General features: G+C 38.5%; 1 protein-coding gene across 1 annotated transcript in view; it reads left to right on the top strand.

Moving 5' to 3' along the window:
* cep170bb (centrosomal protein 170Bb) overlaps window positions 1-23,771 on the top strand; it is a gene marked incomplete at its 3' end in the record, with an annotated part of 135,152 nt that extends 111,381 nt beyond the window's left edge. The window contains exons 2-19 of the mRNA XM_081377885.1: window positions 9,558-9,647; window positions 11,274-11,349; window positions 11,573-11,634; window positions 11,754-11,868; window positions 14,983-15,099; window positions 15,200-15,694; window positions 15,953-17,070; window positions 17,396-17,572; window positions 17,701-17,827; window positions 17,941-19,650; window positions 19,848-20,079; window positions 20,204-20,363; window positions 20,682-20,720; window positions 22,409-22,540; window positions 22,712-22,800; window positions 23,269-23,362; window positions 23,451-23,502; window positions 23,596-23,771. Of these exons, the coding sequence (XP_081234011.1) occupies window positions 9,558-9,647; window positions 11,274-11,349; window positions 11,573-11,634; window positions 11,754-11,868; window positions 14,983-15,099; window positions 15,200-15,694; window positions 15,953-17,070; window positions 17,396-17,572; window positions 17,701-17,827; window positions 17,941-19,650; window positions 19,848-20,079; window positions 20,204-20,363; window positions 20,682-20,720; window positions 22,409-22,540; window positions 22,712-22,800; window positions 23,269-23,362; window positions 23,451-23,502; window positions 23,596-23,771 (5,061 nt within the window). The remainder of the gene's footprint in view (window positions 1-9,557; window positions 9,648-11,273; window positions 11,350-11,572; window positions 11,635-11,753; window positions 11,869-14,982; window positions 15,100-15,199; window positions 15,695-15,952; window positions 17,071-17,395; window positions 17,573-17,700; window positions 17,828-17,940; window positions 19,651-19,847; window positions 20,080-20,203; window positions 20,364-20,681; window positions 20,721-22,408; window positions 22,541-22,711; window positions 22,801-23,268; window positions 23,363-23,450; window positions 23,503-23,595) is intronic.
* Between the last annotated feature and the right edge of the window lie 352 nt (window positions 23,772-24,123).

The raw sequence follows: 24,123 nt of genomic DNA, 5'->3' as shown, positions 1-24,123 counted from the left end.
TAAAATCAGAATAAGGTAAGTCAAGTAATATTTTCTGTCTTTTATATATACTGTTTGTATATATATATATATATATATATATATATATATATACATACATATATATATATATATATATATATATATATATATATATAAATATAGCTGCGAGCAGCGATGAAGGGCCAAAGCCGGCGGCACCGCCACCCCGGTGCCTTTAAGTAAGTAAAGGCACTGGGGTTGCGGTGCCACCGGCTTGGGCCCGTAATCACTGCTCGCAGCTATATATATATATATATATTTTTCTATTATTTTTCTTTTGCCACTTTTGGGGCCCTTAACATGCTCAAAGACTCTTGAAACTTTGCACACGGGTCAGAACCCGCGGCCATCAGGGCCGGACTGAAGCTTGTACCCGGGCGTGGCAGGGGGGCTCGACAGCGCCCCCTGGAATGGTGTCCGAAAACTTGGTCCATATATCAAACACGCTTGCATGTAATAATATGAAACTCAGTACACATATAGATCTCATCGGGCAGAACAACTTTCGTGCTCTAAGTTTTACAAAAGCCCAACAGGAAGTCAACTATTATGGGTTGTTTGAAAAATGCATCCTCTGGAATTTGAAATACTCCTCCTAGAAAATTTGTCCAATCGCAACCAAACTTGGTGTGCATGAAGACAAGACATTGAGGATGCTAAATTGCGAACGGATTTTTGATATCTCAAACGGTTTGGCCGTGGCGAGGAAACGAATTTATGGCGAATAAGGGACACAGGAAATGTGTTATAACTTCTGTATACATTAACTGATCTTGATGAAACTTCAGCAGTGAGTTCGTTGTAAGAGGCCGATCACATGGATGTAACTATTGTGAGTCAAAGTTATAGCGCCACCAACTGGCAGCAGGAAGTGTGTCACTTTCAAAATGCTTTGAATTAACCCTCTTATTTTTACCCGATATGCTTCAAACTTTATTTGTATAATGTAAATGCACGGCAGATGTAAACCTGTGAAAGGATTATTGATATCTTAGATACTGTTGCCATGGCAACGCATCAAACTTTAATATTCTTTTCGGATGCGTTTGAGACTCTTAGCATGCTTGAAATTGGATAAAACTCAACAGACACATAACACTTATTAGCCAGTAGACATGTGAAAAGTTTCAGAAACGGGCGTGGCAGGGGGGCTCAACAGCGCCCCCTTGAATGGGGTCTGAAAACATGGTCCATATATCAAACAAGCTTGCATGAATTAATATGAAACTCGGTAGACATATAGATCTCATCGGGCCGAACAACTTTCCCTCTGTCAAGTTTCACGCCAGCCCAACAGGAAGTCAGCTATTATGGGTTGTTTGGAGAACGCTTGCTGTGGAATTTGAAACACTCCTCCTAGAAAATTAATTAAATTGTCACCAAACTCGGTGTGCATGAAGTCAAGACATTGAGGATTCTAAATTGCAGACGGATTTTTGATATCTCGAACGGTTTGGTCGTGGTGAGGAAACGCATTTATGGCGAGAAAAGAGAAACACGAAGTGGTATAACTTCAGCATACATTAACTGATCTTGATGAAACTTCAGCAGTGTGTTCGTGGTAAGAGGCCGATCAGATGGATGTAGCTATTGTGAGTCAAAGTTATAGCGCCACCAACTGGCAGCAGGAAGTGTGTCACTTTCAAAATGTTTTTGACAAAAGTGGGGGGGTTAGGTTTACCCACAATTACAAAAATCAGTAAGTATATTGGTCTCATCGAGCTGGACAACTTTCTAATTTACAGTCATTAGCTTGGACCAACAGGAAGTCAGATATTTTGGTTTGAATGTGGATTTATTTGCAAATTCAGCCTCTGCATTTTTACCCACTCCTGCTAAGTGGTTTATTTTATTCACACCAAACTTTTTCAACATGATGAAAATACATTAAAGATGCTAAATTGTGAACGGATATTGAATATCTCAAACGGTTTTGCTATGGCGAGGGATTAAAGTAATGTACAAAAACGAAACACTAAAAGCCTCATATCTTCAAAAATGTAATTATACACCATTTATTTCTATATAAAAGTATACAAATATACAACTAAACCCATTTTATTCTTTTTTTTAATTTAAGACTTATTTATAAGTTTAAAAATAGTAATTGTACTATTTAGTCCCATAAAATCAAGTCATACATAGGGCTATACTGCCCTCTTGTGTTCAAAATCAGGTAGGCCTATTGTATCTATATAAAAATATACTAGGTATATGACGGTGAGAATATTTTACCACCGGTTAATCAACGTGTGACACCGCCTGGGGGCTTTTGAATCGCCAACTTTAAAGCGAAAGTAAAATATGTTCGTCCTCACTGACATTGATAGTGGTTGAGCAGGCGTTTCAAATGAATTCCTATGGAAGTAGGAATTAACTGAAAAACGTTTACTCTGTTCTGCTCGTTCCTCACCGTGGACGCGCACCGTTATAAATGCCCATGCAGTCGTGAGCATTTTAGTTTAATTTTAAAATTAGCGCCTTTCAGGGGGTGGATTGCTTGAAATTATTTTACAAAAGCACAATGTTGTGTTTTATTGCGACTGTACACAAATATAAGTTAACACTTTGCAGTTTGAATGTCGTCCTGTATAATGACGGACTATGTTTTTATGTGTCCACTGTTCAATCGCGGCCACGCCACACACACACGGTTTACTATCTTTGTGGGGACTCTCCATAGACTTAATGGTTTTTATACTGTACAAACTGTATATTCTGTCACCTTACACTAACCCTACCCCTAAACCTACCCATCACAGAAAACTTTCCGCATTTTTACATTTCCAAAAAACTCATTCTGTATGATTTATAAGCTTGTTTACCTATGGGGACCTCTATTTAGTTCCCCACTGTGACACGAGTCCCCATGAGTCTGTGTGCATTCAGGTTGAAGTCCCCACCGGGATAGAAAAACATGAACACACACACACACATTCCAGCATTGCAATCTTGACATCGCAGCCTGTTCATTGTAGACTTAATAAAATATAATAATAAAATAGTCAACCTAACATATAAAAATTACACTGCTCTTAATAGTCAGTAGTACAATTCGTACATTCACAGTAAGCACCGCTCCACTGTGATGTTTCCAAGTACATTTTTGCGCGTGTGAAGAGGATGATTTTTTTCGTCGACATTGGAACACGAGTGAAGTACAAAGCCTATAATAAAGAATAGTTTAGCATCCAATTACATGGCAAATGTTGAAACATTTTGATTCTAATGAGAGGGTCACATGAGCCCAACACTGCTTACTTTCGTTTTTTTTTTTTTTTACATTAAATTTAAAGGATTTGTTGTGGAATATTTTGAGTGCATCATAAAATCAGAATAAGATAAGTCAAGTAATATTTTCTGTCTTTTATATATATATATATATATATATATATATATATATATATATATATATATATATATATATATAAATATAGCTGCGAGCAGCGATGAAGGGCCAAAGCTGGTGGTACCGCCACCCCGGTGCCTTTAGGTAACTAAAGGCCCCGGGGTTGCGGTGCCACCGGCTTGTGCCCGTAATCGCTGCTCGCAGCTATATTTTTTGTATGTTTTGCTCACATCAGGTGCACAGTGGTTAAAGACTCCATGTGTTTCAGAGAAGCTGTCTATACCCTCACCAGTCAGCACTTACACTACAGTACACACTACAGTGTTCAACACCTGTTATAGATGTGTAAACGCATGAATAAATCATTTACAACACTTTCTGCATCCCCTAATCTAAAGTGTAAACTATTCATCACTTGTAAATGTCTTACACTTCATTTGTAGATTACCACTTCAAGAATCAAAAAGGCATAAGGTCTGCGAATGTTATCTACAAATGTATATGTAACACATTTACAAGTGATGAATAGTTTACACTTTAGATTAGGGGATGCAGAAATCATTTACAACACTTTCTGCATCCCCTAATCTAAAGTGTAAACTATTCATCACTTGTAAATGTGTTACATATACCTACAAATGATCTGTGTGTGTATTCAAGGCATTTACAACACTTATTGCACCCTCTAATTGCTACATATATACAAAAAACAAACATTTATTAAACATTTATGAAACGCATATTCATGTTTTGTATATGACTAGTTAATCATTAACTAATCAATTGTAAATTACTTATAACTGAATCTACAAAACATACATACAATAATTAACATATCACTTATTAATCATTTATGAACGCATAGTCATGTTTCGTAATTAATTAGTCAATCATTAACTAATCATATGTAAATGACTTGTAACGGAATTTACAAAACATACATAAAATGTTAGTATATCACTTGCTACTCATTTATGAATGTTCTGTAAATGATTAGTTTATCATTAACCAACCACTTATAAATGACTTACAACTGAACGTTATTATAAAGTGTTACCCTAAACTCAATAAATCATCAACTTCTAAACCTCTGTTAAAGGTAGGGTAGGTAGGAATTTTATAAAAAACTTTTTTCCAAATTTGTTTAAACTTTCTATATATATCAATACATAATTAAAATGTAAGTACTCTGAAAAAAAGAGTATAAAAATCGAGTGACTCTAGACCGTTTAATCTGCATTAAACACAGCTCATTATTTCCATTCGGGACGAAACAAAGGATTGGCTTAGGCGACTATCACTCTCTCGCAACCATGGCAACCACCCTTTTGCCACAGGATCTGCCCACTTGCGCAAACCCGTTTGATTTGAGGAATTCAAGAGGCACGGAACCTAGGAATAGCAAAACAATGGCAGAGAAAGAGCAATCAAAATTCACATTACCGGCATATGCAGTTAGCAAAGGCAAACAAGGCAAAAAAAGGAAGACAGTACTAGAAAAGGAAATGAAAAAAAAGTCTTTGGATAAACAAAGAAATAAAACGCGTGTCAATATCCTCGGACCCTAGTTGCACGGCCTCTTGCACGACCTCCTCTGCTTCGCCCTCGACCCCGGACCTGTCCTCGAGCTGACGATGCGGTACTTGTCTCTGGAGTGTAGTCCTCATCAGAGTCAACAATGCTTTCATCATGGAAACTCTTACATGCAGAACAACATATATGTTATGAATCTTACACGAAATTCATCTTCATCACAGTGTAACTGATGGTAATGGAAAAACGTGTATCAATACAACCTGTTTTTAGCTTTGCCTTATAGATATAACTAGCTCGTTAGCGAATCAAAAAAAATATATTTTAAACTTTACCAATATCAATATGCTAGCTTGATAGTGAGTAAAATACATCTTATTTGTTTATATTCATAATGATAAAGTTAGATTTTTTTATTACATGTGATTCTGACATGATGTCACTACATGCACTGTGCTCCTTCTCTCCGCTCGTCTCAGGTAAATAATGCGTCTTCCAGCTCAGCGGTCGGAGTCGCGCGTTCATGTGTTTTGGGGGCGTGGCTTTGGAAGGAGCTCAGAAGGGAGGGGGTGGAGTGAATGGAAATAATGAGCTGTCTTTAAAACAGTCGTGAGAGGTCTACAGACACTCGATTTTTATACTTTCTTTTTCAGAGTACTTACATTTTAATTATGTATTGATATATAAATAAAGTTTAAACAAATTTGGAAAAATAGTTTTTTAGACAATTCCTACCTACCCTACCTTTAATTCTCAGTAACAACTTCTATAGATGTTTCATCAAGGCTGTGGCTGGAAGTCAGTTGTAGTTCTTGTGTTTATATTTACTTCAGTGCTTGTTAACAGCAGGTATTAATCTTTTATTAATACAATTTTTAATAATAAAAATTCAAAATTGAAAGTTGCTGTTGTTTAAAGACCACACTTTTAACTCTTGCTGTAAAAAAAGGCCAAATTCTGACAATATCATACCATTTTCCATTAAAACAGTAATATACCGTAGAAAACAAAAATAGCCTACAGGAATATACTGTGAATTAACAGTGATCAAAGTCGACACTCAGAGGCTGTTTTCCCAATCACACCCTATACCCTCATTCACTATTCCCTACATTAGTACATTAGTCCACTTGAATGAAAAGAAGTGAGTGAATTGAGAAACTGATGAAAACCTGATAAGCAGAATCACTGAAGGACAGAGAAACAAGAACAGAAAAAAGAGAAACACAAAAACTACAACTGACTTCCAGCAACACTGAGTGTGAAACCAGTTTACAAAACCAGTTTAACATTATTTCTTTCATACATGTAAAAAAGTTATTGTTGAGAATTAACAGAGATTTAGTTAATACTAAAGTTTGTTGTCACCATGATGGAGATCAGTATTTGCTTTAGTTGGTCTCTTGTACCTTGACTTCTTACCATTCATGTCTCTCTGACTGCTGTAAAGCACATTTGTTATGCCACTTCAAAAAGCACATTTGTTATGGCAAGAAATAGTCAAAAGGAAGTTGATCAGGTGTTTTTGGCTTTTGTGATGATGGCAAAATCATCCTGGACATCTCTGAATTTCAGATCTTTTCTGTATATATTCTTTGAATTTATGGGTATTTCATATTTAGCATATATCTGTGAATCTACAACATGAAATCTATATTTCCGTAATCAGGTCTTCTGAAGAATATTGGAATCTTATAGTGCATTAAAAATTGTTTAACTCCTGGTTGACTCAGACACACACAGACAACAACAATCAGCACATGAATCTCAACAATGGTGACAATCAAAAGTTTCATGTCGCAATGCATGCTGGGTTCCAGGATAATATAAAACTCCCAGCATGCACTGCTGCATGAATAAAAAAAAAATATATATATATATTGCCACCATTGTTGAGATTCATGTGCTAAATTTTGATCTCTCTGTGTTTCTGAAAGACAGTGTAGCTCTGTTTCTTTGGTTTATGCATGATGTGTTAAAAAAAAGAGTCATTGTAATTTATTGCTGTGGTTTCACAGTGGTGGTAATGTAACACGTTTGATTGAGAATTAAACTCTGAAAGAGTGAGAATGAAATCTTTAAGTGAATGAACTGGCAATATGATGATTTTGTCATCATAATCATTATACACAAGTGCACAAGTGTGACTCGCAAAAACACAGCTCAAGCAGCAAAAAAAAAACAAACTAATGTTTTAGCATCAGCATCACAACTAAAGCAACCACTGATCTCTATAATGGTAACTTCGGTAACACTTTACAATACGGGTGCACTAATATGCATTAATTCATGCTTAACTAATGCACAGATAATCATGTGTTAATGTACGACTCATGAAGAACTAAACCATTAATTAATGATTACTCCATCAGCAACTAATAAAGATTCTACATGATTAATAGATTAAGTAATATATGAATTGTTATTAATTAAATGTGTCATAATGTATTAATTCCTTAATAACCTATTTTATTAACTAAAAGTGTAAATTAATGCGTTAATTACCACATTTGGTCAAGGCAATGCACTAATTAATTGTTAAGTAATATGCCATTTTGGTGCCATGTAAACCCATGAATGGCATATTACTTAACAATTAGTTAATAGTCGTGTGCCTCAACAAGTAAAGTCATAACATAATGATACATTTGCAAATCATTAGTTAATGATTAATTAAAGCAGACAGCTGGAAGTTGAAGTACATTGCCTTGACCAAATGTGGTAATTAACGCATTAATTTACACTTTTAGTTAATAAAATAAGTTATTAAGGAATTAATACATTATGACACATTTAATTAATAACAATTCATATATTACTTAATCTATTAATCATGTAGAATCTTTATTAGTTGCTGGTGGAGTAATCATTAATTAATGGTTTAGTTCTTCATGAGTCATACATTAACACATGATTATCTGTGCATTAGTTAAGCATGAATTAATGCAGATTAGTGCACCCGTATTGTAAAGTGTTACCGTAACTTCAAATCAAACATTTTCAATTAAACATCTCAATAATAACTTCTGTAGATGTATGACAGAAATAAAGTCATACTGGTTAATAATAAGTGTAATAATTTGTAATGGCTGGAAGTCAGTTGTAGTTCTTGTGTTTCTCTATTTTCTGTTCTTGTGTTCCTCTTTCCTTCAGTGATTCTGCTTGTTAACAGCAGGTGTTCATCACTAATGCTCAACAATCTCTTACATATTCACTTAATTATCTCACTGCAACACTGCGTCAATGTTACTTTTTACTCTTTGTAGTGTGGATTTTCCTGTGGGGTTGAAAGGGTTAACAGTGTAAGATAAAAAAGACACACCCACGAAATGTATTTTAACAGTAATAAACTGTAAGTTATATAACAGGTATATACTGGCAACACTGTTGCCAGCAGTTTACTGTAAAATCTTGTTTTTTGGGTCACCATTGTGCTGAAGAGTAGAGCCTGTGCTTCAGTCCAGGAGAAGATCTCCAAACATTGATAATAAGCTGCATGTTGCTTTATTTAAAAGGCAGTGATTGTGTGGTTGTTGATCCAGTAGAAATCTCTTTATTTACAAAAGTTTTTTTGTGGTTTCAAATGAAATAAGTTCACAGTAATACTTTGCTCTCGTTGTTAATGCATTATAAATTTTAGTTTATACATTTAAATGACAGTTGGTCAATTTAAGCCAGTCGGTTTCTGCAAGTGAAATTAGTTAACTCGAGTTTTAGTGCATTTTTACAGTAACATACTGTAGATTACAGCAAAGAACTGTACAATTAACAGTAAATTACTGGCAACAGTGTTGCCAGTATTTTACTGTAAAAAAAACCTGGTAAGGTCTAACAGTGTAGTACTGTAGTTCCTTTCATGCACATTTGGGAACTCGCATGCATCAAATTCTGGCTGACTGTCACTGAATCCAAAAAAGTGTAAAAAGTAAAGAGTATGTCATTGCTGTCAGGAGCATGAAATGCTGAAGACCAGGGCTCTTCAACTCTGTGATTTGCAAGCAATTTTGAAATCCTTAGCTTGTCCTGGTGTGTTTGGTTAGAGCAAAAACTCAAGCAGGACACTGGTCCTCCTTGACTGGAGTTTTAAAGATTGCAAGCAATTTCAGATTTCAACAACCTTTGTACACATACCATATAAAAAAAGGTGTCGTCACTAATGGTCAGTCGTTACTTGTAGAGTGAATCTACTATTTTTATGTCATTAACTACAACTACAAGAGGTTTTTACCGTGTACCAGTAAACATGCAACATGCATTTCTTGACTTGATCATATAATCAATGAGCAAAGGGGTAAACAGATTTGCCTTTGCTGATCATAATTGAAAGTTTGATCTTGAAATTAGATTGAGCTGTTGCAGCCAGGATAAAAAAAAATAAAAAAAAATTCCCCTTTTGTGTTCCATGAATGAGAGAAAAACATATTTTGAGATTAAGTACTTGCAAGCCACATAGGTAAGATTCATAGAGCAGGAATGTGGGACCTGTTTAATGATTTTAAAGATCCAACTTATGTTTACTTTGCTAAAAGAGCACTACCTTTCTAGCTGAATTAGGTGGGAGGCCTCAAACATGTATGAGAGTATTGTTTGGGTGGAGTGAAAAAGTGTGAAGAATCATCAAGATGGCTAATATAGATGTCTTTTTCACCTTTAGTCTCGGAGTGTGGATAAACAGCATGCTGTTATCAACTATAACCCTGCCACAGATGAGCACCTTGTCAAGGATCTTGGAAGTTTAAATGGGGTAAGCTTTTAAACAAAAGGCAACAGGGACGTTTACTGTCATAAAAACATGAGTGCATTTCAACAGACTACTGTGACATTATCTGTGAAAGACAATCTGTATTCTCTTTCCCCTTGGTTTTAAAAATAAAATGGACAGAAGTAACAGACTTTTTGTCACTATGGTGCTGTTGCAGACTTAAAAGCTTAAAGTTATTGCTGGTGCCGTCACTGCAGTACAGAGAGAATCAATTAACCCTTGAATCAGACTCAGTCCAAATGACAAATGTGTTATGATTAAAATAGGAAACTTTCTTAAAGTCGTCATGAAATCAAAATTGACACTATTTACTTTGTTGGCGCACTACTATTACTAATCTTGTGATGAACAATTAATCTGTGCAAGTTAATATACAGAAAAAAACATAGTTTTACTAACATTTTTAGCTTAGTACAGTTGGATTAACACTGATGTTTAGCATTATACAATACGTACATAATGAACCTGTAAGTACATCAAACATTAATTTATGAGTGCCCTCAGCCTGAACACAAGCACTACTCTTCAGCACAATGGTAACCGCAACATTCAGTAACAGAAACTCCAATAAATGTCCAACATAACATAAACTACAAACATCTTTCCCTTTACTGAAAAACACATAAAATAACACATTGAATACCTAAATTTACTCTCCTATTGCAGCCCCTTGCAAAGCATGCTGGGAACTCTAGATCCACTGCCTTTGATTGTAAAGTGTAGAGCCTTTGCCACCAATGGTCTCTACGATCAACTTAGCTCACGATGCTTTTGAGAAATACAGCCTTGGGCAGTTGATCTGTAGTTCCCAGCATGCCTTGCTGCGTTAGGAGAGAAAATTCAAATTCAAGGTGTTATTTTATGTGTTTTACAGCAAAGGGAAAGATGTTGGTAGTTTATATTAATGTTTAACATTGTTGGACATTTTGAGAAGTTTCTGTTATTGTTGTTGTTACCATTGTGGTGAAGAATAGCGCTGTCAGTTGTGATTTTCACTTTTATACAACTTAATGTGTTTAATATCCCCAAATCACAATTTCTCATTGAAGCAAAATCTGCCGATTAGCAAAGAGCAGGTGCACATGTGCTGAATGTGTCCGTCCTGAGTTTTAATGGAAATTGTATATTGGGTCAATGTAACTCAATTAAGTTAAAACAGCATTCCCTTATATACTACATAAACCTGATTGAAATATAGGTTATATCAAAATTGGACTTCGTAGGTAGAATCAGGTAGAAATACCTCCTTAAAGCAATAACTGCATGTTCACTTTTTATAGTGCATTCACACTCACATATCGTTCTGAAACTTTTTCTTTTGCGGAACACAAAAGTAGATTCTGTACTATGAATATTGTTAAATCTTGACTAATTTCTTGTGATGATCATGTTCCTTATTTATCACTTTAGATAAAAAATATTCTGCTAAATGAATTACTGTAAATATAAATGTTTTTTTCTCCCTTTCAGTTAGTTAAAAAAGTTAAAGTTAAAAGCACATTGTTTTCTGAGACAAAAGCATTTTCCCTAATAATCTGCCTTCATTCGCTGTGGCATTCCAATATCTCAGGCACATATATATAATTTCTTTTTCTTCTCTCATTTCAGACCTTTGTGAATGACTTGAGAATTCCAGACCAAACATACATAACCCTCAAGCTGTCAGACATCGTTCGTTTTGGATATGATATCCTTTACCTGATTAGCTTTTCTATGCATGCCAAAGCATGACACTTTAAATTTGGTTGAGGCAGTTTTTTGTCTGTTGTCTAATTTCTTGAGCATTCTCTGTACAACCTTTTGGAGAGACTGTGTTACCATGATTTAAATTCCTGTCAGCTTAAGATACAGGTAATCAGAAGATTTATATACATCTAAGTTGTAATGTACTGACTTAACATGAAGAGCACATTCACATGTGTATATTCTCGAGAAGAGTCAACATAAAGTCCCTGAAGAGGCCCTCAAGGTATGGTTCTACATGTTTGTGAGTGTGTGTCTTTTTTATGTTCTATCTGAAGCATATAAAAATAATGATGTATGTTTAATACATTTAATATTTTGGTGGACTGCCTCCTGCTGTGTCAGCATGAGAAGTACACCAGTCAGCTGCAGATGGACATAAAATCTGTAGAGGGGAAGCAACAGAACCGGCAGGAAGAAAGGACCAAATTAGAGCGTTCTGAACGCAAGAGTCTCACAGGTGAGAGTGATGAAGAATGACCAAAGTCAGGAGAAAAAGACAGAGTGATAAAAAGAATTTAAAAAATGCTTTGCAACATGTAGTACAGAGGGTATCTAACAACAAGATCATGTCTCTTATCTGCATTTGTTAATCTCTGTTTATCTGTAAGACTGCAGTATACGGAGGCCTGGTTTGTTTGTAAACCCCTCCTAGTCGAGCTTTTGGCCAGGTGACACATACAAAAGATAATCCTTATGCCTTAGTCCAGCTGCTGGCACTGCATTGACACACACATCAATGAGCATCTGTTGGCACCACATGGCTCATGGACCGCTCAACCTGTAGAGTGTTGAAAAGCTCATTAAATCTATATACATACAGTGGTGTCTAAAAGTCTGACATCACTAGTGTTTCTATATATGTAATATCTATTTTTATTACAAATAATACAAAGAAACTGAAATAGAAAAATCAACATGAGGGTTGTTTGAGTTTTTAGATAAAATATTGCAATAATAATAATCAAAACATTTGAAATAATGCATAGTAAAGTGAATATGCAAAGAGTAACACTAATTATTTTTTGTTAACCATATGTAAGTGGTTAACAACTATATTATTGTGTAATATAAAAACTTAAAAGCCTACTTAACATCCTGTATACTGGACATTACATTTTCACAATCTGATCTACCTGCATTGAAACCCTTATGTGAGAACTGAACTGAGCTGGGCGATGACATCACTGTTTTCTCCAGAGCGACTATAAATGAACAAAATTAATAACTTTTTATAACAAAAATGAACCATCACTGAACTTACTTAAGATGGATTATGACACTATTTTCTTCTAGATCTGTTGTACAGCCAAAACAAACTTTATTGCATTATTTTCCTGTTATCTCTGTAAAGCTGCTTTGAATCAATCTGTATTGTAAAAAGCGCTATATAAATAAAGGTGACTTGACTTGACACAAGAAAACTTGTTTCAGGTCATATGGCTAATATGTTAGAATATATAATAGAAATATGCCCAGGATACTAGATGTTTGGAATAAGGAGGACAGTCATATATTTTGTGTTTTAGTAAACTGATATAAGAGCTGCTCCTACCTTCTGACAGTGATGAAGTGTTAAAGAATTGTTTGTGCTTAACATGTAGGCTAATGGGAATGGACGAGCCCCCAATTGTTACGTTCCCCTCCCAGTCTAGGGGTCAGGAGGGGAGGTAACAATGGAAAAGAAAATATGATAATAAAAAGTAACGTAGAGACGTAAAAATACGTGGAGAACACACTTCAGCCTCAGTCTCAGAGTGAAAACATACTTTTACTTTTCCTTAAAGTTATGTTATTTATTTCCTTTGTATATCAAAAAGCTTATCAAAAGATGGGAATAAATCTTCAGGAGAGAGTATGGCCTAAAATAATAAACAGAACAGAAGCTAACTAAGGTAACTAAGCTAGGTAGCTTAGTAACCTTAGTTAGATTCTGCACACAAACTCTTAGTGCTGTACACAAGGAGTTCCAACCCTGCACAAAAACAAAGATAAAAATCAACAACAAACTTCCCTGAGCTTTCTCTCAAACCAAAAACAGGAGAAAAATATACACAAAATAATAATAAAAAAGCACCCTCTCCCTACATTTCCCAGATAAACATAAACAAGTAAACATAGCTAATAAGAAGTGATACAATACCTTTTAATTACCAACAGAACATTAAATTAATACCTGCTTTCACAATACCTTTTAGATACCCACAGGTAAAAAGTCAACACTAGAATGTTACAATACCTTCTAGTTACCCTCACAAGGATAACCTGCTAACTGTTGTTGCCACACAGCAAATGAGCATAGGTCCCAGTCCTAACTCAAAGATAAGCACTAGTGCTCATTCAGCATGCGTGCACACTCACACAGACAATTTCCAGTCTAAAGGCCTGTTCACACCGGGACGAATTTCGTGCGCGATATTCGCCGACGTTTAACGCCTCGTAACTAAACAAAGGGCGCCAATGTGAGTGTGCACACCGACGCGAAAAACGCCACGCATAAAAGCGTCATTTTTAAAAAAACGCCTCGGGTTCGTTTTGTAGGGTTTGACGCGCCGCGTCAAAAACTATCCGTCCAATGAGATTGGTGCTTTTGCTCACGTGTCTGGAGCTTCTGAAGTTACAGTAAAACACAACTTGGGGGCGCTCAAACACAAAACGGTCTTGCCGAGCACACAAACGTAACGGCGAAGAAGATATATGCCGAGTAGCGTCTAAACACTGCCGGGAAGAAATAAGACGAGGAAGATGCAAGGCAAGATGAATGTAGAGCTGCTGGTCTCGTTGGTGTCGAAACATAAAGAACTGTGACAAACGCGACAGCGACTACAAAAATCTTGATAAAAGAGAACTGTTATGGAGTGGTATTAAGCGCCATCTAATGTCAGGGAATGAATTTGCATGTTCACTCGGCTCATCGTCAGCGAAAATCGCTTGGGTGTGAACACAAAAAACGTGTTGAGAAACGCTGGCGAATAACGCGCGCCGATATTCGTCCCGGTGTGTACGGGCCTTAAGGCTGGGGTGAATGTTCTAGTGATGAGTCGTTCATGAACGATCAGTTCATTACGTTTGTCACTTGACAAATGAACGAAAGACTCGGAAGGTAAAGTAATTATTTATGTTCCCTGTAAATTATTTTTGACTGCATTATAATGATTTCTTAATTCAGAATATGATCAAGATTGCGTAGGTGGATGTGTTCGGGGAAATCGCCAGTTAAAAGTATAACATTTAAAGCCCCTTAAATGAACGAAATGACTCGAAAACGATTCGCTCATTTTGATGAACGAGATCGAACAAGAGAGTCAGTAAAATGATCCAAACTTCCCATCACTAGAATGTTCTACAGCACTGGCTTCTGTGAGTGCACCATTTATACTCCTCTGCTCAGGCATGCTCACAATGAGTTCCAGCTGATGGTAATTAACTTGAGTGAGAGAGTGAGGGAGAGAAACAGAGCACAACACAGGGAACGAGAATATTTTCTCACAACAAATGATATTAGAACACCCTGGGATGTAACAATAACCAATTCATCATCTCTCTTTCTGTGTTTACATGTGTTCCTCTTCAGAGTCCCCTGTACCCCGGCCAACACCATTGTATGGACAGCCATCATGGTGGGGTGAGGAGGACTCTGGGAACAAGGGAGCACACAATGAAGCACAAAGGTCAGGGGATAATCATTCAGGTAAGCACTTGTCCACCCTTACGGCCACTTTCATGAGTTTTTAATATGGACATTTGTCTTATTACCATATTCATAGTTTGGTGTGGGTGTCTGTTGACAGAGATCACAAAGGAGATAGCTGAGGATGAATTTAACATCTCTGTTCAAGAGATCCGTGACGGCCAGCCCAAGTCAACCTACCTGTACCATCGAGAGCCCAGCTATTTTGAAATTCCAACAAAGGAGTTCCATATACAACCCAAGTCCCCAACGACGGATTTGATTGACATCCCAACCAAAGACACCAATGTTTCTCTGATTTCTACACCTCCAGTTGTCCAAAGTCATGCTTCTTTTACTATCGAGTTTGATGACTGCATGCCAGGCAAGATTAAAATCAAGGATCACGTGACCAAGTTCTCCTCTCGTCAGCGTAGCAAGCAGCTACAGCCCAGTAATTCTCTGGCAGCCACACCCACTGAGGTTCTGTCAGCTGAGAGCAAGGTGGCAGATTGGCTTGTGCAGAGTGATGTCAGCATGATGTGCAGGCGGCCACCCTGCGAGGATGTGTACAGCACTAAGAGTGACTTAGCAATGCATATTCGGACACTCAAAGGTAAGAGACACTTCCTTCTGTTAGACTTTCTGTGGCTGTGCCTGCTCTTAGTAGGTCTAGACGAGGCAAGCTGGCTGTAGTCTTCGTAAAAACAAACTTCAATCTTTGATTGTCACGATTTTAGTAAAAGAAATTATTATAGATTTGACATACAGGCTATGAGGAATGATTAACTGCCTGAACTTTTATTACATATTTTTTTTATTTTTTTTATTAGATTGACAGCCATAATATACACTATATTTGCAATCCTAATAGGACACCATCATGATGATGGAACCCAGAGTGATTCAGAAGACCCTTTGCTGAATGGAAAACACAGCAAGTCACATCATTCCATGCAATCACAATCATCAGTACAGTCACACCAGTCAGCGCAATCTAAGCCATCTGAACCATCAGAATCAGTTCTGTCCCAGCCGTCTGTCTCAATGCAAAAAACTCATCATCCTCAGTCAGTCTCACCACACAAACCCCATCAAGGTGTTCTTGATGAAAGTGAGGCTCATCCTGTACAAGAAGCCTCCTCCCTTCACCAGACAGAGGTTAAGCCCATTCCCCCTGATCCTCACACCCAGCAAGCCTTCATTATTGAGTTCTTTGATGATAATCCCAGAAAGAAGCGGTCACAGTCCTTTACCCACAACTCTGCGCATGCTGACTCATACTCTGCATTGAAGGCCAAACTAGAGAGACGCAAAGGCCTGGCTCATGGGGAAAGGCCAGCCTCTGTGCATGGGCATGTTCCTCCAACACAGCAAATCACTGTTCCACTGAAAGGTTCAAGCCATGGAGGTTCACAGCGATCAAGCTCACTAAAGAGAGAGAAGACAGAAGACAATAGGACCAGCACATCTTTATTAGGGACCTCTTCTCGCTCTTCACCAGCTATCACCATTAAGCCTTTTGGGAGTGTGGGCAAGAAGTCCAATCTTGCTCAGGAATTTACTGCAGAGTTCTTGAAGGATGCAGGAAAAACTTCCCCACCTCCCTTGTCTGCCCCACCTGTGATGATGTCCCCATCACACACTCTTTTACCCTCCCCAGCAGAGCCCTCTGGACCCTCATCTCTGTCGTACCCATCTTCTCCTTCTCAACTACCTACATTATCCCAGTCTCTTCTCCCAATATCCTCCCCTGTCTCCGTCCCTTCGGAAGCCCCTGGAAGGGTTGCAGTTTCTAGTGCCTCCCCAGTCTGCTCAGCTGGGTCATCTGTGCCCCCGTTTTCACCTCTATTAGCTAGTGGTGTTGAAACTAAGGACTCAAGGGTGACACGAACTGAGGAGGAGGACAGTCTGAGTGATGCTGGTACCTACACAATTGAGACAGAGTCACAAGATAAGGAAGTGGAGGAAGCTAGAAGTATGATTGACCAGGTGACAAAGCCTTTTTTTCTTTTTCTTGAGAAAGAGATATGTAGATTCTATATTACAATTGGTGTAAAATTCTCCTATCACAGTGTACTGTACAGATACTATAAGTAAGTGATTGGTAAGTTGAATGGTAAGAGTGGAAAATTGTGTCTCTTTGGCACTTTCAAAGCATGTATTGAGTTCAATGTTTGAGTTGTCCGAAATATAAATATCTGTTTCAACTTCTGGTGTGAATTTGGGGTGCACCGCCTGTTTGACCAATGTGATCTGAAAATATTTGAGTAGTGTTTGAGAAACATAGTAAATCATATTTGTTCTCATTTCACAGGTGTTTGGTGTTTTAGATGCACCAGAATACAGTGGTCAGACTCTTGGAGTTTATAGGCCTGTGATTGATAATGGTAAAGATGAGCAACTATTCTTTAGTCATAACCACGGTATGGCAGCTGATATAATGTCGACATCGTCACAGGGCCATGGTGGGGACCAAGTCAAATCACTGCAGGTATTGCAATTATGTACTGCTTTGACAACAGTACTCTCCTTCATTACTAAATGTCGCCCTAACGGTGTCAGTGAATAGTGAACAATTAATGCAATTATGATTGATAGTTGTTGTCCTTCGTGATTTAGGCACATCCTGGTGTAGGAGAGCCTAAATGGGTCTCACGCTGGGCCAGCCTAGCAGACGCTTATAGTGATCCTGGATCTACACAAGGATCTATGGGAATTCCACCCAAAAATGGGCCTGCAGACGGAGGTATTTTCACTGAAAATCACAAGTTGTGTTTGAACAAGTTGGCAATACAAATTTTGATTTCATTATGAATAGCCAACAAAATAATAACTATTTTCACTCTTTTGATTTCGAAGATGATAGAGTGACATTAAGTCAAAGCTTGGATATCTCGGAATCAGATGGCAGTCAAGGTTTCAGGACCAGACGACTACTTCCTCAGGTTCCACCAGGAGAAAAACTGGAGAACACAACCCCTAGTATCTTGATCCGGCATGAAACTAACGTGGACCATGAACCACCGGAGAAAGGTTCTAGAGCACCACTGCAGCAGGACTGTAATCAGAGGCTACGTGTCCAAGATGATGTAGACCCAGACAGTCTGAGTGACACCAGCCGTTCAGATGACAGCTCCATCCTTGATAGGAGTGGAAGGAGCCAAGAAAAGAGAGGAAATTCAATATTCACCTCACCTCATTCAACCTCACCTTCTGAAAATGTAAACCATTCTAAAGGGTTTAGAGAGAAGCCACCACCCACTCCCAAACCCACCTCATTTTATATTGGTTCTGAAGATGGTTCATCCAAGTCAGATGCATCCAAAAGTCCAATTCTTTCACAGCCAGAGAGAGACTGCTCTCCCAAAATACCCCCAACTACTGTCTTGATACAACATTTGAGTGGCCATGAGTCTAGGCGTCCAGTGAAGCCCAACTCGTCAGCCCCGAACCTTCAGGCACATAACAGGGATGTGGTGCCCACCAAAGAGACCTCAACCTCATTTGTTCGACAGGAGAGTTTTACCAAAGATAGGCCAAGTGACAACATTCAAGTCAAGAAACTACCACATATCTCTAGTCATCCTGCTTTGAGATGTTTGGATACAGAGGAAACTGTCCAAGAAACATTTCCCTTTCCTAAGGAAGCAGATAAATCATTGGCATCACCAGAAGAGAAGTTACCTGGATCTAGTCAACGCTCAAAAACAGGAAGCTCTCCTGCACAAGAGGACTCCCTGTCTGGTGATTCAGATGTTGATACTGCCAGTACTGTAAGCATGGTCAGCAGTAAAAATGCTCCTGTCACTGCACCTAAGAAGCGTACATCTGCAAGTGACCAGCGTAAGGAGAAATCATCTTTCGGTTTAACTGCAAAAGACAAAGCACGGCAACCTACAGCACGTGAACGACTATCAGAAAAACGCAGAAATCATGCCTCTGCAGATAATACTAGTAAAGCTGAAATGAGTCGTCGTCTCCAGCTTCGTCGTAGTGCTGGTAACCGTGGTTCTTTAGACCTTTCGGATAATCAGCATGGTCAACAGCTGTGGCAAGAAGCTGCTGCTTCTGACCATGAGTCAAGTTCACGGCCCAACAGCCGCAAAAAACTCACTGCACCCCTGCAGAAGGAGGACCCCAGTAAGGTGACCAAAGGAAGCCCTCAGGTGCTCACCCGATCCAATAGCCTTTCAGCCCCAAGACCAACCCGTGCCTCGATGCTCCGCCGAGCTCGACTAGGTGAGACCTCAGACAATGAGGGTGCAGAGACGGACCGTGCGTCTCAGAGCTCCGACCACAGTAAGACTCCTGCTGAAGGCAAGAAACTCTCAAGGCTGGACATTCTTGCTATGCCTCGGAAACGAACTAGATCCTTCACTGTTCCAAGTGACAATGAATCCACCTCAAGCAAGCATGGCATTTCTAACCATCCTACAGAGGCGAGTAGCAGTGCGAGTAAAGGGGCTTCATGTGAGGTGAGGCAGGCTTCCGGCAAAGGGACTGCATCAGCAGGGAAACACTCCTCCACTCGTACCCGCTCTAACCAAGTTAAACACAGTAGCACAGCTGGTGAGTATCTGTCAGTTTAATACTCTTAGATCTACAAATACAGTTTCTATAGACAAGACCACTGGAGTACCATAACATTTTTCAACATTTTGAATATTTTTTCATTATTACTGACAATATTTGATGTTTCAAATTACAAACATGATACTTTGATTAGAAATATTCACTTCCAAATTTTTTTTTTTTTTAAACTTGAGGTTCTCACCATAGACAAAAGGATTCAGAATATTCCTCTACCTCAGAGGAGGAGTTTGAGACCAAATCCAACTCTAAGCAAAAGCGCTCCCATACCTCAGCTTCAACTCAGACACAGACACCACAGAAGACTGTTCAAATGAGGCTGAAATGTGGCTCTTTGGAAACGGAAGAAGACGAAACTCAGAATGAACACTTCCAGAATTGGTCTACTCATAGTGCAGAGATTGCCAGGTTATTTTGTTTTTGTTGTTGTTGTGGTGTAATATGGTAATGCATTGGGTAGTGTGTGCATGCATAAATATATGACTGATTTTTAAAAAATATATATTTCAAAATTAATACTTGTATCCTTTAGGCTGAGTCAAGACCTGGCCAAAGATCTTGCTATTCTTGCACGTGAAATCCATGATGTAGCAGGGGATGGTGACACCCAGACATCCTCAGGCTTAGGAGCTACCACTTCCCCAGGCTCCATGCCAAATACCCCCGCATCCACTATCTCGACCAGAGAGGAGGTAGGCCTAAAGTTTGTTTGCTTGGTTAAATGGCATCCCATCATATACACTGGCCCATTCCACTACCTTTTCAGTATGAAGCAGAACATGCTGCAAATGTTTGCAATCTCCTCATTAGCACAATGAGGAGAAAACATAGTAGATAAAATGCTAAAGTCAAAGGTAACCAAGCATGTTCTGTAACCAAGAAGTCATGGTGAAGTAGCATGGTACACCTCCTGATAATTATATTGTGTCTCCAAAGATGATTAAGATTAAAGTACAAGGTTTTTTTGTAATCTTGCATACGTTTTGTTGTATATTTTCTCTTTTGTGCAGAGACCATATACATCATTACAGAGGTTCCTGTTACCTCAGGTGCTGAGTTCATCACTCATTATCACCAAGTGTTGTCCAAAATCAATGTACTAACAGCTGTCTGATGTCCACCTTTGGAACCTGTTGTTGAAACTGCTGCTCTAATTGATTTATTCCCTAATGCATCCCTAATGTATGGAACTTCACTTCCAAACTCACTCTTAAAGGGCACCTATTATGCAAAATTCACTTTTACATGGTGTTTGAACATAAATGTGTGTTGGCAGTGTGTGAGCAAAACCACCCTAGAATGATAAAAATCCACCCAGTAGTTTTTTTACTATCTCAATAAATCATAAGCACTGTCTCAGAACACCCTGTTCTAGAGTTCCCTCATTGTGACGTAGAATTGAGCTAAGCCCCACCGACGTGATTTGATTGACATCTGGTTTTGGCATAGACCCCGCCCTCGGTGATCTGTGTACACCATCCTCCATTGTTTCAACGACAGCCGGTAATGTCTCCTAAGAAGTGTAGGTGTTCTGTTGTGGGATGTAAGAATGGACATACTAGTCTTCACTGACATTTTATTTATGAAGAAAAGGCACCACTTAAACTTCCTAAATACGAGATTCATTTTCTGACTGACTATTTAGTGAACCAGGGTCAAAGTTAATCCTCAAGTGTGGATCGTTGCCTACTGTTCGCGATCCAACGTCACCTCCAGAAGTAAGTGTATTTTATGATTTTTGAGCAAATAGTCATTTCAATCGATGTCAGCCAGTTCAACAACAAATGCGTCTAAAGCTATTTATTGTCGTCGTCATAGGATGTCTCAACAAACAACGTCAGACAGTTTTATGTCACGTAGGCATTTTTTTTGCAGCATTTACAAATGTAAATAAATTAAGGTCTGCTCTATCTCCATAGACAGTATATAAACGTCTATCTCCATCCCCTTAAGAAATAAATAAATAAATCGTTTGTACTTAGCAAACGTTATCACAGTAGTGTGTGTGTGTGTGTGTGTGTGTGTGTGTGTGTGTGTGTGTGTGTGTGTGTGTGTGTATTTTCAAAAAATTGCGCGAACGTTATCACAGTTCGTTTGTGTGTGTGTGTGTGTGTGTGTGTGTGTGTGTGTGTTGCACATCCATAATGGCAAAGGGGACGCGATTAAAACTTTGTAAGTACATAAATGTATCAAATAACCATTCCGAGACGTTTAGTCCATTCTCATTCGTGTTTATTCTGTGCCAGAGTCTCTGTCTTCATCATCTGGGTCCAGCAGCAGGGCGGGGATATGCAGCTCATTTACATTTAAAGTGGTAGACGCCAAAACAGCTCTTTTTAAAACAGGCCCCAAAAATGACATTTTCAAATGGTTATAATAAATTAACTGTGGGGTATTTTGTGCTGAAACTTCACAAATGCATTCTGGGGACACCCAAGACCAATATTACATCTTCTAAAAAGGGGCATAATAGGTGCCCTTTAAGGCTGTATGTTCACAAAACAGGTTATGTTCACTTTAAGGAGATTGTCCAACTATGTTGACTCTGAACATAGAACCCTTTGCTATTCACAATTGAATTAGCATGATCATACAGATATCTTCACAGAGTTGTATCTCTGAAGCCTCCATTGTAATCTGAGCTCAGAGATGTATGTCTGTTAACATCAAATTTTACCTGCCATTGTCATGTCCACGTGTTCTTACTAGTGCTTTCCCATCCCTGATTAATCTACAGCTGGTACAGCATATACCCGAGGCAAGTCTGAACTATCAAAAGGTTCCTCCAGGCTCAACTAGTCCAATAGACCAGGACTCAAATATGAACGACCATGACAGTTCCAGACGGCGTCCCTGGAACCGTGAAGAGGTCAAATTTGGTCAAATCCTTTGCTCATTATACTAATAAACTGATCCATTAGTCATTTGCTTAGGGTGTTACAACCTTCATAGCCAATGGCAGTGTCTCTCAGATACGGTATAGATAAACTACAATTACATCATTTTTAATTTTAACCTTTGACTCTTAATTTAATCACAGGTAATTCTGGACAATCTAATGCTGAACCCAGTCTCCCAGCTCTCCCAGGCTATCAGAGAGAACACGGAGCAACTAGCAGAGAAAATGAAGTATGATTCCTATTTAAAGGTCAAATAGGCTGTAGGTACATCATAACCATAAACCACTTGGTTGCTGTTAGCAGGGGGTATTAAGGGAATGGAGATTCTCATCCTAGAGAATATTTGAAAATATGTGTAGTCCTCAATATTTAGACTTTGTGTATCAGCTAAAGATTGACTTTGTCAACCTTAGGAGGTCACTATAGGAGGTTTACTATATAACAACTCTGTATATATTAGTGACCTTCTAAGGTTGACAAAGTCAATCTCTAGCAGATACACAAAGTCTAAATATTGAGGACTACACATATTTTCACATATTCTCTAGGAGGAGAATCTCCATTCCCTTAATACCCCCTGCTAACAGTAGATATCTTTAAAGCTAATAGACTTGAAAAGCACAAAATGCATTTGTTCTTTAAAACAAAGTGCTCAGGTGTTCTGTCTGTATAGTCCCACAAATATTGTTTCTTTTAGAGTTCTGTTTCATAACAAGACTGAAGTCTGGGAGGAAATAGAGGCAAAAATCAACGCTGAAAATGAGGTTCCTGTCCTTAAGACATCTAATAAGGTAAATTCTGTCCTGATTAAAGGCAATTTCTTAGACAAGACTTTCATTTCAGAGATTTTGTAATCTATTTTCCTTGCTTTGCAAGCAGGAAATCTCATCTATTCTCCAAGAACTGCGAAGAGTCCAGAGACAACTTGAGGGTGAGTTTATTAGCATTAGATCTTTAACTTTGACCTTGTATGCTACACATTCTGGGGCTTTCCCTATATCCATTGTGTTTTGTCTTGCCTTAGTGATCAACACTATTGTTGAGCCTGGAGGAATCCTAAAGATGCCCCCTGTGGCACCTTCTCCCAGGGGAAAAACCAAATCTGCTTCCAAGGAGTTTACCAGCCCCACGTCTAGTAATGCCAATGCAAGTGCAAAGCGAGGTCCCAAAGGGCCCGAGGGAGGGCGATATGTAGTATAAGCATAGTAAACAACTGCACATTTCTTTGGAGACTGCAATATTTGTGGCGTATTTGTAAAAGTATTGTAAGACTACCTGTGGTGCAAATATGCGTCATATGCTTTCTCTAAAGCCGAGTTCAGACTGCGTGACTATCCAGGGTAACATTCAGTTGCCGGTGTGTTCACACTGCACGATGCATCGGCAACAGGAGGTTTCACACTGCATGACTTTCAGGAGGAAGAATCGCCGACAACTTCTGTCTGGTCCGTAAACTACGTTTCGCAACCAAACACATGCGAGAAGTGATAAGGAAATAGCGCAAAATCCCGCGTGCGTAGACCGCAGTTCTAGCGCGAGACTGAAATTGTTA

Source organism: Scardinius erythrophthalmus (assembly GCF_964197995.2).
Source record: "Scardinius erythrophthalmus genome assembly, chromosome: 11".
Lineage (NCBI taxonomy): Eukaryota > Metazoa > Chordata > Actinopteri > Cypriniformes > Leuciscidae > Scardinius > Scardinius erythrophthalmus.
This window is presented reverse-complemented; position numbering and strand designations above follow the sequence as displayed.